This window comes from Diabrotica undecimpunctata, chromosome 7 (genome assembly GCF_040954645.1).
Source record: "Diabrotica undecimpunctata isolate CICGRU chromosome 7, icDiaUnde3, whole genome shotgun sequence".
Classification (NCBI taxonomy): domain Eukaryota; kingdom Metazoa; phylum Arthropoda; class Insecta; order Coleoptera; family Chrysomelidae; genus Diabrotica; species Diabrotica undecimpunctata.
In genome coordinates, this window is record NC_092809.1 from 141,771,558 (window position 1) to 141,786,679 (window position 15,122).

The following is a 15,122-nucleotide window of genomic DNA, read 5'->3' on the forward strand; positions in this document are numbered from 1 at the left end:
TGTAGTCTTTCTTAGAATATCTCCAGTGGTTATGTCTCCTGACAATGTATAAACCTTCTGATTTTTAATATCTCTAAGTCGGTTTCAACTCTATCTAACCACCTAATTCGCGGTCGGCCTCTGCTTCTTCTTCCTATAGATGTTCCTGTCGTTATCTTTTTATCAATCGTATTTTCTGGCAGTCGTATTATGTGTCTAGCCTATCTAACTAGTTCTGTTTTACTGAACCTTACGATATCTGGTTCATTAAAGGGTTGGTATAATTTGAAAATATATCTTTTGCGCCACTGTCCTTGGTTGTTTATAGCTTCATGAGTGGAATTGTTTTTGGAGTCCATAGTATTTTTAAGGTTTATTCGTCTTTTAATTTCTTCGCTTGGTTTGTTAGTAGTCGTCACTACCGAGTCAAGATATGTGAAGCTGTTAACATGTTCAAAGATATAACTTTTTTAGACCGACTGTTTCACCGCCTTTTCCAATTCTAGGAAATATTGCTCAACATCCCGCTTGCTACGCCCTATTGTGACAATGTCATCAGCGTATGTTAAGATTTGCATCGATCTATTGTAAATAGATATACTGTAGCGTTTCTAAATTTTCTAGTATATATTGAAATCCACTCTAATTTGCTAAAATACTGAAGGATATTTTCAATGTATTTCATTTCATATCGGTATGTGTAAAAAAAAAACCGAAATAATATTTCGATCCCTTTTGCGTCGCCAAGTAATATAAACACATTTTTAAAAGTTTGTTTATGTAAAACAGATCTGTATTTCCTTTTTATCCTTTTGATCGAAACCGCTTTAAGATATTATTCGTCGTTAAATGAACGAAATATTCCAGTTTATATGTTTTGTTTATACTAAGTTGGGAAGCGAATGATTTTTAAGAATCACATCATTCTCGCGGATGCGTTGTCAGAGACAGCTGCTTCTAGTGTTTGTCCAAATTTCAAGTCGAATTTGTAATATCTTCGTTTTTCGTCCTTTTTTCATGGGAAATGTGTAGTAGTGTGAAGTTGTGCTAAATCGAAATATTGCTGTTGATGGAAGGGATATTGTGCAGACTACATCGTATAAGTACCTAGGACATGAAAATCGGTTGGGCAGAGATAACATTAGCCTGGACACCGTTTGGTAAAATAAACTATGTATTTAAATCGGATTTATCTATATGCCCGAAAAAGAAAATCTTTGACCAATGTGTGTTACCTGTACTCACTTATGGAGCGGAAACATTAACACTCACAAAAAAGGTAGTGAATAAGATTCGCGTGACTCAGATGGCTATGGAGCGCCAGATGTTGGGTGTTTCTCTGAGAGACCGAATCCAAGACGAAGAAATACGTCGTAGAATAAAAACAACAGACGCTATCGAAAGAATCGCGTCGTTAAAATGGAATTGGGCAGGACACGTCGCCAGATTATCAGACAACCGATGGACCAAACGTATTTTAGAGTGGAGACCAAGGCAAGAAGCAATACGGAGCAGAGGACACCCACCAACTAGTTGAATTGACGACCTAAAGCGTGTTAGCAATAACTGGATGCAAGCCGCACAATACAGAGACAGATGGAAAGAGCTGAGGGAAACCTATATCCGGACGCATACAGGTTGATGATGATTGTAAATAGTACCGTTGTCTCTAACTCGTGTGTCTCGGACTGCCTTTTTCAAGGCAATGTTAAATAGAAGGCAAGCCAGGGCATCCCCTTGTCTGAGCTCATCTTTTATTTCAAAGGATCGAGAATTCTTTCCCTGTATCCTATCACTGGCTTCTAAGTTAGACATTGTCATTCACGTTAATCGGATAAGTTTTTCTGGCATACTAAACTCACGCATTGATTAGTATAGTAGTGTTCTCTTGACACTGTCGTATGCGGCCTTGAAGTCGACAAATAGGCGATGGGTTTCAATGTTAAATTCTAAAGTTTTCTCGAGGATCTATCTTATTGAATCAATCTGGCCAATTGTTGATTTTTCTGAAGTGAATCAGGTCTGGTATTTTCCAACTATGCCCACTGTGCAAGCAGTTGTTAACAGGGTTAACAGGGAAACCTTAGTAGGTGGTCTTTCGTTGGGGTTGAATAGATTCCAATCATTTCGATCTGCTTGGGTATTATCTGCTTCTTCGATATGATGGCCCTTACATTTTGCATCGAAAAAGTCAACTCATCTGTTCAAAATTGATTCCGTTCTACTTACGTGAAGGATATTTCCTTCTCCATCCTTACAGCTTCCTATTCTTGGCTTAAACTCTTTGCTATTTTGTTTAGATTTCGAGTTTTGTTTTGATATTTTAGCCATTCTATGGCACTATTGTTGTTATCTGTTGCTTTTTGGCACTCTTTTTTTAAACTATTCGTTTTGTTTAATTGGTTTGGTTCTTCCCAATATTTCCATTACATTCTTAGTTATTGTGTTTTTATATTTTGTCCATAATTCTTCCACATCTTCCCCCGCCTCAAGGCTATCCATTTCCTCATCATTTTGTCTCCTATACTCTCTCACAATGGTTTCAATGCTCAGATTATCAACATTAATTCTGTCTTGTTTCATGTGTTTATCCTTCTGTAAGTTTGATATTCTTTCTCTGATTTTTGCCATTACAAGAAAGTGATCACTATCTATGTTTGTACCTCGGTAGCTTCTGATCTCCATAAGGTCGGTAGAATGCCTTGTATCTATCAGGGTGTGCTCTATCTGATTAACGTTTTCGTTGTCAGGAAATTTCTGTCAGTAGATCTCATCTCCTAAATCGCTATTACATCAGCTTTCATTTTATCCAGTTCTTGTGTTAACAATTTAAGAGCGCCTGGGGCATAGAGGGTTCGTACGTTTTATGTGCAGATCCGTAAATCGTTATTTCTTTGTCGTTTGCTAGGTCAATGGGAATTAAACAGCCCAGCTTTTCTTCTTTGTGCTTCCATAACAATAAGTTTTTTTAAGGGAAAATATCGTTATCCTTTTACTCAACCCTCTAATCTTTAAAGGACCATTTCTCCCTGACTCGTTTGCCCTGACTCTGCTTCCCGCTGGGATTGGTTACCACAATCTACCAGAGTGTTGCTCAGTTTACAGGGCTTCAACACTTGGAGGAATTGAGTAGGAGAGACTATGTTAATTTTACTGATTCGTATACTTTCTTTGCAGCTTATATAATGCGTTATATTTTACCCTTGTTTATATTTTTTCTCCTTGTTACTGGTTTTATTTCTACTTTTATAGAATACAATACTTTTCCTGAGCTTTTTTTACACAACCATTTTATATTCTGGTCTTCGAAAGACTCTTAGATGTTTAGTTTTTCAGAATATTTGGTCTTGGTTAAATCGGTATTTTATATTTATTAGGTATGCCGTGATTTCCTACTATTGCGTTAAGATCTCCAAGTTGTTCCACTTGTTCTTTTTAACTTACTCTGTGTATCATCAAAATATAATACTTATATTATATTTATCTTATGTCGAAGGCAACCTTGATTGTCACTGACACTTCTAATTAAAACGAAAAATTTTAGTTGTCATTACACGATTACATTTCAAAATTATTTCTTATAGTGCCCCAAAATTATTAAGTTACCATGAATATCGCTATAAATGGCTTCGGCAGAATAGGACGCATGATCCTGCGAGCTGCGATCGAAAACGACGCTGAAATTAATATTATCAACGATCCCGCCCTGCTAAGTTCGGCATACGCCGCATATCTCTTCAAGCATGATTCGTCACAAGGGAGGTATTTCGGAAAAGTTTGTTACGATGAAAAACATCTAATAGTCAATAGAATGAAGATAAGGCTTTTCCATGAAAAAGATCCAAAAAAGGTTTGTTCCTCGTTCATTATATTAAGTTCGTTAGTAAACCAGCGGCGGCGCTTCAATTTTAAAATTAAAAAAAATTCTATTTATATTAGATAGTTCTGAATATTAGGTCAATTCTTTTTGGTTTTTGGAATGCAAAATTATGAATTTTGCATTAACTATTTTATTAGTCTACATACAAGTTTATTTCGCCAGTTAACCCTATCCATTGCCAGTTTGCGGTACCTATTTTTTTAGCATCTTTGTCTACACTATACCTCCATCTAATCTTCGTCTACTGATAATAACGCTCTCGATCGGCAGCTAGATGAAACAATTCCTCGACCGTTCGACCTGTCCATCATGTAATTTTACGTTTTCTTCTGACCCAGCGTTTTCCTTCGATTTTGTCCTGAATGATCAACCGGGGTAAGCAATATTTAGGTTCTCTCATTATATGACCAAGGTATTTGACCTTTCCCATTTTGATGATGTTGATCAATTCTCGCTCTTTGTACATAGTCTCTAGCACACGTTCGTTAGATATGTGTATTGTACATGGGATTGTGAGCATGCGACAGTAACACCACAACTCAAACGCTTCTCATGTATTAAGATTTTTTATTTTTTATGTCCAGGTTTCACATTTATAGAGCAAAGCGGACCAGACGTAGCACTTTAAGACTCTTAGACGTATAGTCAATGACATACTTCTACTGCACAATACAAAACGCCAGTTAATAAAGTTTTTTCATGCAAGTTCGATTCTGGTCAAAATTTCCTCGTCACTTTTAACCCTGCAGTCAATCCAACTAGCCAGATATATAAAGTGTTCCACTTTTTCCAGGATTTTGTCTTCAATATCAATTTTTCCGATCATCATCCGTTGTGTTTTCTTTGCGTTGATTGTTAAGCCCCTTTCAGTGCATTCATTGTTTACAGCGTTCAAGGAGTTTGAAGGTCCACTTTATACCATTATGGCGGTGTCATCTGCGTATCTGATGTTATTAATAATTTTGCCATCGGTTTTAAAACCCTCGCGATGATTATTAAACGCTATATCAAAAACTGGTTTAGTGTAAGCATTAAACAACATCGTTGACATAACACATCCCTGTCAGACACCATGCTAAATAGAAACTTTAGCTGAAAGCTCTTGTTCCACCATAGTACAAGAGGTGTGACTGTAGTTAAGATTTTTGAGCAATATCATACTTGTACAGACCAACTGTCCAAGCTTGAAATGGTAGTGTGTATGGTACTCTATCAAAGGCTTTTTCGAAATCTATTAAACATACGTAAATGTTTTTTTAAACTCAATGCTCTTTTGTAAGAGTATTCGAATGCAAAAGAGCCTCCCGAGTACTCATACCGTTTCGGAAACCAAACTGCTTATCACCAGTTATCCCCTCAGGAATTTTATATATGCGACAATGCTACATTTTCATACAAATTTTGAGCGTGTGACTCATTAAACTGATAAATTGATAGTCGCTACACTATTTAGCATTTCTTTTATTGGGAATAGTTATAAATAATGATTCTAACCTGCTACTTAATATGGTAATTTACCGCCGCTGTATATCTTGTTAAAGAAGGAGGTGATAATAACAAATCTCTCATCATCTATTAGTTGTAACAATTCTACAGGTATTTTGCCAAGATCAGAAGCTTTCCTTCGTTTCGATTGGTCAATGGCCTTCTTAACTTCTGAGAATAGAATCGGTGGGCCAGTATCTCGGTTATATGTTATTTCTTCGTAGATTCTTTGGCCATCTTTAAATAATTTTATTATGTAATTTTCCAATTCTGTACAGTGCTCTTTAATATTACTTAAAATTCTACCTACCACCAGAGTCTTGTAATATATTTTGCCTGTAAATTCTCCTTTTGCCTGTTAACTCTTTTAGAATTTTATGCAAATGGAAGCTGTCGTGTCGTTGCTCCAGTTTCTCAATTTCTAAAAAGAATTCTTGTAGCCATCGGTTTTTTGCTACTTTAATTCCTTTTCGGATTTCTTTATAAATATCATTATATTTTACTCTGTTTATGGATTTGTACTGTCTCCGAACGTCCATTAGATCTAAGATGTCTTTTGTCATCTAGTCATTTTTAACTATTCGTTTTCTTAAAAGATTTTCTCGAGATGATGTGATTTTGTTGTTTTCATTTGTTCCCAGCAATAATCTATGTTGTGGGTATCTTCTAGTCTAATTTCGTGGAACTCGTTAATTTCTCGAAAACCGTTATTGATGGTGCATGGATCTTAAAGTGCATCTAGTGATATTTTGGAGGTTTGCTGATTTTTTAGACTCACTTTAGCCTGAATGTGGTTTTAGAGCACAGTAGATTATGGTTTGATCAAATACCGGCACCTGGGTAAGTTTTCATAGGGATTTCGCTTGTTGGCAACCGGGGAAGCCCTATGATCCTCCTCTGCCTGATCTTGAAATCCAAATAAATGATCAGTGACCGCTATTTCGTCGCTATTGCTTGACATGACGATTGTTCTTGGAATATCCTTAGGGATCTTTAACTACAGTAGTTTTCCGTTGCCTGTATCTCCATGCCGTTGGCCGTTTATCGGCTCATTCTCCTTTTGAGACAATTTCTCATTCCAGGGAATAAAAGTGGATCCTGTGGCTAATAGACTACGTCTAAGGCCATCCCTTTCCTCTAAACACACACACACACTCATTCCAGGGATAGGGAGTGCCCTTGTTCTCTTCTCAGTTCGTCCACTTGAAGCTGTTGAATAACAAGCTGAGCCTCAGCATAGGCTGATTTAAAATCTATGAAGAGGCAGTAGGTATCATTGAATTCGTAGGTTTTTTCAAATATCTGCTTTAGCACAAAAATCTGATTCTGTTTTGATCGATCTGACCTAAAACCACTTTGATATTCGCCAAAAAGCTCCTCTAAATATGCACTTAGGCGACCACATAGACTACTCGAAAATATTTTGTATACTCTGTTAAGAAGGGTTACACCCCTATAGTTTTTCAATTCCAATTGATCGATCTTTTCGTGTAACGAACAAAAAATTTTAGTACACCACTTTTTCGAGATTTGTTCCTCATTCCAAGCTCTTACTGTTATTTTATGTATTTGATTAGTAAGACTATTAAATAAGTTCTGCACGTATACCGTCACTTCCTGGAGATTTGTTATTTTTTAAATGTTTTATTGTATCCCGTACTGCTTGAATTAAAGAAGGTTGTAATGATGTATTGTTTTGCTCCTGGAGGTGATGAATTTTGATCTTTTGAGTGAGTGAACTAGTGAGTTTTTTTCAGATAAAGTATGTATATTAAAAAATATTGTCAATAAAAAGTAGCGCGCTGTTATACTGGCAGCGTTGTTAAAATCTTTTCAGTTATATACAATTTTCAATTTAAGGCTGTTTTAGCAGTTCAAGTACACTGCGATTTGAAATGGGCGTATCACTTACTTTTCTACACTGCTTACGCGAGACCATCTTTACTCAGTGCCGCCGGCCGACGGGTAGTTTAATGACAACAAATACATTATTCTCCATTCAAATTAGTTTTAACACGAACTAACTGACCGTACGTTCATGAGATTTGACGTCACGAAGGCGATAACGATGAAACTAAGCCCAATGATGAGTAACACGTTTCACTATTAGATTTCAGTATTTTTTAGCAATTTTCTTTAAAATTGGAACACGCTTTTCTCGACTATTACTGGACACAGAAAGGTGAAACAAAAATCATCGATTACAGAAAAAAAAACTCTTTCGAGTGATGGGCGTAAAAAGTTTGGTTATAATAGAACGTTAAACAGTATATTCCAATTTTTGAACAGAAGTTTCAAAAAAATAAAAAAAGTAAAACCATCAGTTTAAAGGCAACATAATTTCGAATAACGTGTCCAAATTTCGAGACATTTTGTCAGTAAATAACAGAGAAAACACTGTCACTAGGTTTTGGTGCACCGATAAAACAGCCTTTTAAGTGCAATTCGTTGCTTCGAATCTTCGGACTTTGAAGATTAGCGGTTGTGGTGGCAACCTTTTTTCGTCTTTCTCTGCTCCCATAAGTTTTTTAAAACCTAATCCTGTGCAGTTTCTAATTGTATGCAGGAGAATTGTGTGCTTTACCTTTAATGATAATTTGAATAATGCACTTGTGATGTACCAAATGATCTAAATAGTGGGTTTTAATTTTGATCGTTCTTAATATTGTTGTGTCTCTTTATTTTATACATTTAGTACCCTCGGCAAGCCAGAAAACTGCAAGAGATGATTTGCTCATCCATAATACTGCAGCCAGTAGGTTTATTGTACTTCTTCCATTTCTTCCTAATAACAATTCCAGGATTCTGGAACACTGAGTCAGCTTGTACATATCTAGATGACGGATACCAAAAGTGCTTGCCACTTATGATCTAATTCCTTGCTGCAATGCAAGATATGGCTGATATAACAAGACTGTTTCAGGTTCTCTGCTATAGAGTCTGCAGCTCAAGTTTCCTTGAAACAGTCCCATTGTATGCAGGTGATCCTCGACTATCGGATGTCCAGTAAGGAAGCCTGTTATGATTCGGAGCTAATTACTACCTATTTTCCTCAATAACTCTCTCCTTTTAGCACATATTCGTCTAATATACATTTTTTCATGTGTTTGAACGGGTATGTTTTCTCAGTGGGTTATGTTGCCTTTGGATTCAGGCTTCTTTCCGGTTGTGGGCGATGCCTTTTGGTACTCTTAAAGACTGGCACTGGACCAAAGTATTTTGTAGCTAATGCTCTTCTAGCGAGAGTGCATTATCTTTTTAATTGCCATATATTACCGTTTTAATGGGAAAAATTTTAATAAAGACTCCAAAGAAGTATAAAAGAACATGTTTATTAAAAAAAAAAAAAAAAATTTCTTCGGTGCAAGTTAGACATATTGGTTTTCTGTGTTCGGCACACAGGCAAGTTTTGCAGCGGTCGCCCTACATTTTCTGTTGGCAGCTCGAGGGCAAACTTGATACGTTTTGTGGGTTGGAGTTTGAGTTTCTTGATTTTTAAGTACTGCCTGGTCTACTTGATCCAAAATCATGAAGAGCAAAAATCTGGACAAATTTGGTATTTCTAATCTCTTTTTTAGTTGCGGAGTCACCAACTGTATTACTACCTGGGAAAATCTTTTCTGAGAGTAATTTTTAAATTTGAATCTGATTTGTTCTATTTGCGCTATTAATAACATAAGCATTAATACCTGCACCATCAAGCATGCCATAAAAAACTCAAGGGACCACCAACACAACTGATTAAAAGTGTCTACTTCTCCTTTTGTGGAGATATAAAATAAAACAATCTCGGGCTTGCTAGTATCTTCATCAAGTACACCATAAGTATGAAATGTTGACAGCAACAGAACAGTTTTTTTTGGTTTTGGAGAAAATGATACTAACGTCTTATTATCGTCAAAGGCGTATCGTTTTTAAAAAGAAAATAAATTTTCTTTTTAAAAAATACTGGCGTAGTTAATGTCAGTATTGTTTTTTCTTAAGATCCTAACCATTGTCAACGTTATTTGTAAAAGCTTTTCGCAATTTCTGAGAACGCAAACCAGCTATACATGGTGATATTTGTGTTGGTGCCATAGAGATTTTTGCACAGGCGAAGATCGTATTGTGTGGGCAAAGCTTCTGATGTATCTCTTATCCCTTTTCCCACATATGGTATGGCAGAATACAAACAAGCATAACTTTAATTCCATATTTGTCGGGTTTTTTTGGAATATACACTTTAAAAGGACATCTGGAAATTCATTCCAAAGAAATTTTATAGGTGCAAATTTTTCATCACGTTTTCTTTCGTCTCTAGTTGTTTTGTCATCAAAACGAAAAAAATTAATCAAACATTCAAAAGGTTTTAGAGACATGCTCTAAAAATGGGCATTCCAAATTATTTTAACCATAAATCCGAGGTACCTACTCAGGTAGCTAGTTTTTAGAACATTACTCATATATAAAAGACCGAATAATGCCAAAATTTAGTAGATTCTTTGGAGATTTCTTGGTTTGTGTATTGAGTAATATATTAGAGTCGATGAAAAAGAGTTTACAAGCCAAAATCTCTTCTGGTGTATTTGAAGCGTGACCCTTCTTCTCGTGAGAGTTCTTTGAGAAAAACGGAGTTTTATACCACTTAAAACCATTTTTTCCATATAATACTTTTCTTTTTTGATCGGTATTGCTTTGCGAATCGTCACTCTCCTCTTCACTAACCTCTGGTTCTGTAAAAGTGGTATCAGAATGTTCACTTTCACTAAGCTCTTTGTCTTCATCCTCACTCAAACACTCAGATTCTGTATTACTTAAAGAAACATCTGCACAATTTCTTTTAACTCAGCCTGAGTCAACGCTTTGCTTGTTGAAGCCATTTGCTTCTATATTCAAAATTATATCGGAAATGGTACTGTGGTGTCGTATGTGACATCGATAAAAATTTGAAAATACCTATTACCTCCCGATAAATAGTCACGGCTAAAGTTGATTTGAAACTAAAACACACTACACGCTCACTGTGAAAAAGATTTAAAGGTTCTGAGAATCTAGGCCACCCTCTCTAGAAATGTGCCGAATGCATCTTATTAAAACTGCGCGGTGTCGCCGGCGACATGAATGTACCATTCTAGGATTAATATGCATTACTTTTACCATTGTCCCAATAACAAGAATTCTATAAGGGTCACTGATGGTTCTTGTTATATCTTATCTTCTATTATTACTGCTTTACGTGTATTTTATTAATAAAGCTTCTTTTTTCTGTCTTAATATTATTTTTGTATATTCTATTTTGCAGGTACCGTGGAAAGACTGCAGTGGAGATTGGGTGATAGATTGTTCAGGAAAGAATAGAACATGTGAGCAAGCACACAAATTCATAGATGCTGGTGCTACCAAAGTTGTGATTAGCGCGCCCTCTGAAGATGCTCCCATGTATATCGTTGGCGTGAATTTAGACAAGTTCGACCACAATGATAAGGTAATAAATAATATATGTATTTTGTAATTTTGTTATTTTTCCTTGTTTCATCACTTTGCATTAACAGTAGTTTGATCCTGTATAGAAATAGTATGTGTCCAGCACAGCCAGAAAAACAAGCGATCATTTTTAATAAAACTGGGTTCATTGCCCAACTGGCAGCATATACAGATGGTATAAATATCTTAAGCAGAACCAAAGCAACAGGCGAGAATACATACACGAGACTTAAATCAAATTCTAAACAAATAGGTATGTCTAGTAAAAAGCCGATCGGGCTTAGAAAACGTAGCTTTATCTATTTAGGAGTCAGTATCACAAATGACAAGATTAACGATGTAGAGCTTAGCAGAAGAATCATCCTTGTTAATACGACATACTTTGCTATAAATCCGATATTTAAATCACAAGACGTACAACAAAGGACTAAGATATAATCTACAAGACCATAATCCGACCGATAGTGATCTATGGATGTGAAACTTGGGTATTGACTCAAAAATCCTTAAACCGAATGGTCATCTTTGAAAGAAAGGTACTGAGACGAATACTACGCCCAAGAAATGATTATATATATATATATATATATATATATATATATATATATATATATATATATATATATATATATATATAAACTAAGGTACACTCGAAGAGTGGTGGGTTTTTTCGGTCAAAGTGGAGAAATAAAAGACAAAGAAGGTGGCTACTTCATCTATTTATTGAAGACGTTTCGCTTTCTGCTCAGAAAGCATCATCAGTTCATCTAAAAAGAACAATATGAAACCAAACATCCATAGAGAAGTTACAACAAAAGTGTGTTACCTTACAAAGACATGTAGCAGTCAATGATGTTAAAAATATGAAAAAACTTATGAAACTGGACATTCAGAGTTAACGTTGTATAAAATAATTAATTGAAACTAGGTATAGTTTGCAATTTAACAAAATTAGCACAGCAAAAGAACATGTGATAAAAATACATGTATATAAAAAAGTTATTATAAAAACTTAAGTAAAAAACATTAAGGTTTATTTTTAAAGTGTAAAGAACTAAAAAGATCATACGAATGCACTTCCAACAAATTTATTTAATAAATTAGATTTTAATTTTAACTTTAGGTAACATTATAAGTTATTTAGAATAATAGTAATAAGATAAAATGAAGTTACCAGTCTTTAGCTTACTGAGACTCGCCGATAAATGAATTTACAAGTTTAACACCCACGAAAACACGTGAAAATAGGTGGCCTTGAGGTCAGAGTGACATAAACAGCAAGGCAACCTACCAACTTCTATATATAAGGCGGTATATTCAAAATTTGTGATAAATTTGGTTGACAGCTTGTCGTTAAAAAACCAAACAATGAGAGGAAAAGGTGGTTAAAATCACCACTCACCCCAACAGTGATTGATCTGTCAACAAAGAACAAAGCATGCGAAGTCAATCCAAAATATCATATATTATAATATTATGACGTCACTAGTTAGCCAGCTAACAGGTGAAGATTAATACAACTTCCACAGTCCAAAGGTTCAAACATTTAGGACCGTAATGAGAAAGATTCTATGAATCAATTTCAGTTTAATTTTATTAAACAAGTTTATCAAAAAGAACAATTACTTAATTATATACCTTAGTTTATTTTGGATTGACGGTCGTACTCCTTTTCTCGATATATATATATATATATATATATATATATATATATATATATATATATATATATATATATATATTATGGTAAGGAAACAATAGGAATTAAAATTTTAAAATCCTCTCTTACTGAGGCTGAAACGTCTAGAAAAATCATTACCTCTCAATCAAATAAGTATACTTAGATAAACTGCGACCTACCATATGATACTCAAATGGATACCTTAGATAAAGATACATCTTCATCGCATCCTAAACGAAACGTATCTGCAATAATATCCCCCCCAATAAGAGATAACGAAAATGCCTTCGTTGAACCGAAGCCAAACCGTTGGTCCGAGAGTCAAGCGAATGGACATTTCCTACATAAAATTGGCCGCTAGTTCCTCTGCCATACTCAGAATTTTCCTACCTCTAACTGTTCGTGAGAAAAATTTCCAATTGGATGTATGTATTCGCTGAAAATTTCGAGAAAATTAAAAGTGTATATTTTGTTTGAAATTTGAATTATTTCGAATAAGGGTGAATTGCTGACTAAAAAAATCTACACATGTGGCTAAAAATTATGCACCGTTTTGCCGGAAAATCGAAAAAACTGTAGATTTTTTAATTCGATTTTTACTCTTTTCCGGCAAACTGGGGTTAAGGGATCGGAAAAAAACATATGTTTGGAATAAGCTGAACCAAGTGCATGTAACAAAACATAAAACAAAATTTTTTTTTTTGGAAAATTTGGAAAAAATTTTCCAATCCCTTGGATTTTTATCAAATTTGGTTAATCGGTTATATTGGCGTCAATTTTGGTCCGAGTGGCAAGCGAATGGACATTTTCTACATAAAATTGGCGACTCGTTCTTCTGCCATACTCAGAATTTTCCTACATCTAACGGTTCGTGAGAAAAATTTCCACTTGGATGTCTGTATTTGCTGAAAATTTCGTGAAAATTAGAAGTAAATATTTTGTTTGAAATTTGAATTACTTCGATTAAAAGTGACTTGCTGAATAAAAAAATATACACATGTGGCCAAAAATTATGCACCGTTTTGCCGGAAAATCGAAAAAACTGCAGACCATTAAATTTTTATCAAATTTCGTTAGTCGGCTATATTGTCGTCAATTTTGGTCCAAGAGACAAGCGAAAACACATTTCCTACATAAAATTGGCCTCTCGCTCGTCTGCCATACTTAAAATTTTCCTACACCCAACGGTTCGTGAGAAAAATTTCCACTTGGATGTCTGTATTTAATGAAAATTTCGTGAAAATTAGAAGTAAATATTTTGTTTGAAATTTAAATTATTTCGATTAAGGATGACTTACTATTTAAAAAGAAATTAATATGTGGCTAAAAATTATGGTCGGTGTTGCCGGAACATCGAAAAAACTCTAGACCATTGGATTTTTATCAAATTTCGTTAATCGGCTATATTGGCGTCAATTTTGGTCAGAGAGTCAAGCGAATGGACATTTCCTACATAAAATTGGCCGCGCGTTCTTCTGCCAATGTGTATTCGCTTGACTCTTGGACCAAAACTGACGCCAATATAACCGATTAACCAAATTTGATAAAAATCCAAGGGTACCCCCTTGGAAAATTTTTTCCAAATTTTCCAAAACAAAAAGATTTTGTTTAATGTTTTGGTACATGCACTTGTTTCAGCTTATTCCAAACATGTGTTTTTTTCTGATCCCTTAACCCCAGTTTGCCGAAAAAGAGGAAAAATCGAATTAAAAAATCTACAGTTTTTTCGATTTTCCGGCAAAACGGTGCATAATTTTTAGCCACAAGTGTAGATTTTTTTAATTAGCAAGTCACCCTCACTCGAAATAATTCAAATTTCAAACAAAATATACACTTTTAATTTTTTCGAACATTTCAGCGAATACATACATCCCAGTGGAAATTTTTCTCACGAACAGTTAGATGTAGGAAAATTCTGAGTATAGCAGAAGAACGAGAGGCCAATTTTATGTAGGAAATGTGTATTCGCTTGTCTCTTGGACCAAAATTGACGACAATATAGCCGACTAACGAAATTTGATAAAAATTTAATGGTCTACAGTTTTTTCGATTTTCCGTCAAAACGGTGCATAATTTTTAGCCATATGTGTATATTTTTTTAATTAGCTGATTAAAAAATCTATATACGTTGCAACAAATTATGCACCGTTTTGCCGGAGAATCGAAAAAACTGTAGACCATTGGATTTTTATCAAATTTCGTTAATCGGCTATATTGGCGTCAATTTTGGTCCGAGAGTCAAGCGAGTGCACATTTCCTACATAAAATTGGCCGCTAGTTCTTCTACCACACTCAGAATTTTCCTACATCTAACTGTTCGTGAGAGAAATTTCCCCTTGGATGTCTGTATTTGCTAAAAATTTTGTGAAAATTAAAAGTGTATATTTTGTTTAAAATTTGAATTATTTCGATTAAGGGTGACTTGCTAATTAAAAAAATCTAAACATGTGGCCAGCAATTATACACCGTTTTGCCGGAAAATCGAAAAAACTGTAGACCATTGGATTTTTATCAAATTTCTTTAATCGACTATATTGGCGTCAATTTTGGTCCGAGAGTCAAGCGAATTGACATTTCCTGCATAAAATTGGTCGCTCGATCTTCTGCCATACTCAGAATTTTCGTACATCTAAC

General features: G+C 34.9%; 1 protein-coding gene across 1 annotated transcript in view; it reads left to right on the top strand.

Moving 5' to 3' along the window:
• Positions 1-3,487: 3,487 nt before the first annotated feature.
• Positions 3,488-15,122, top strand: part of LOC140445942 (uncharacterized) — a 52,654-nt gene continuing 41,019 nt past the window's right edge. Inside the window, exons 1-2 of the mRNA XM_072538391.1 lie at positions 3,488-3,829; positions 10,626-10,808. Coding sequence (XP_072394492.1) covers positions 3,587-3,829; positions 10,626-10,808 — 426 coding nt within the window. The 5' untranslated portion in view covers positions 3,488-3,586. The remainder of the gene's footprint in view (positions 3,830-10,625; positions 10,809-15,122) is intronic.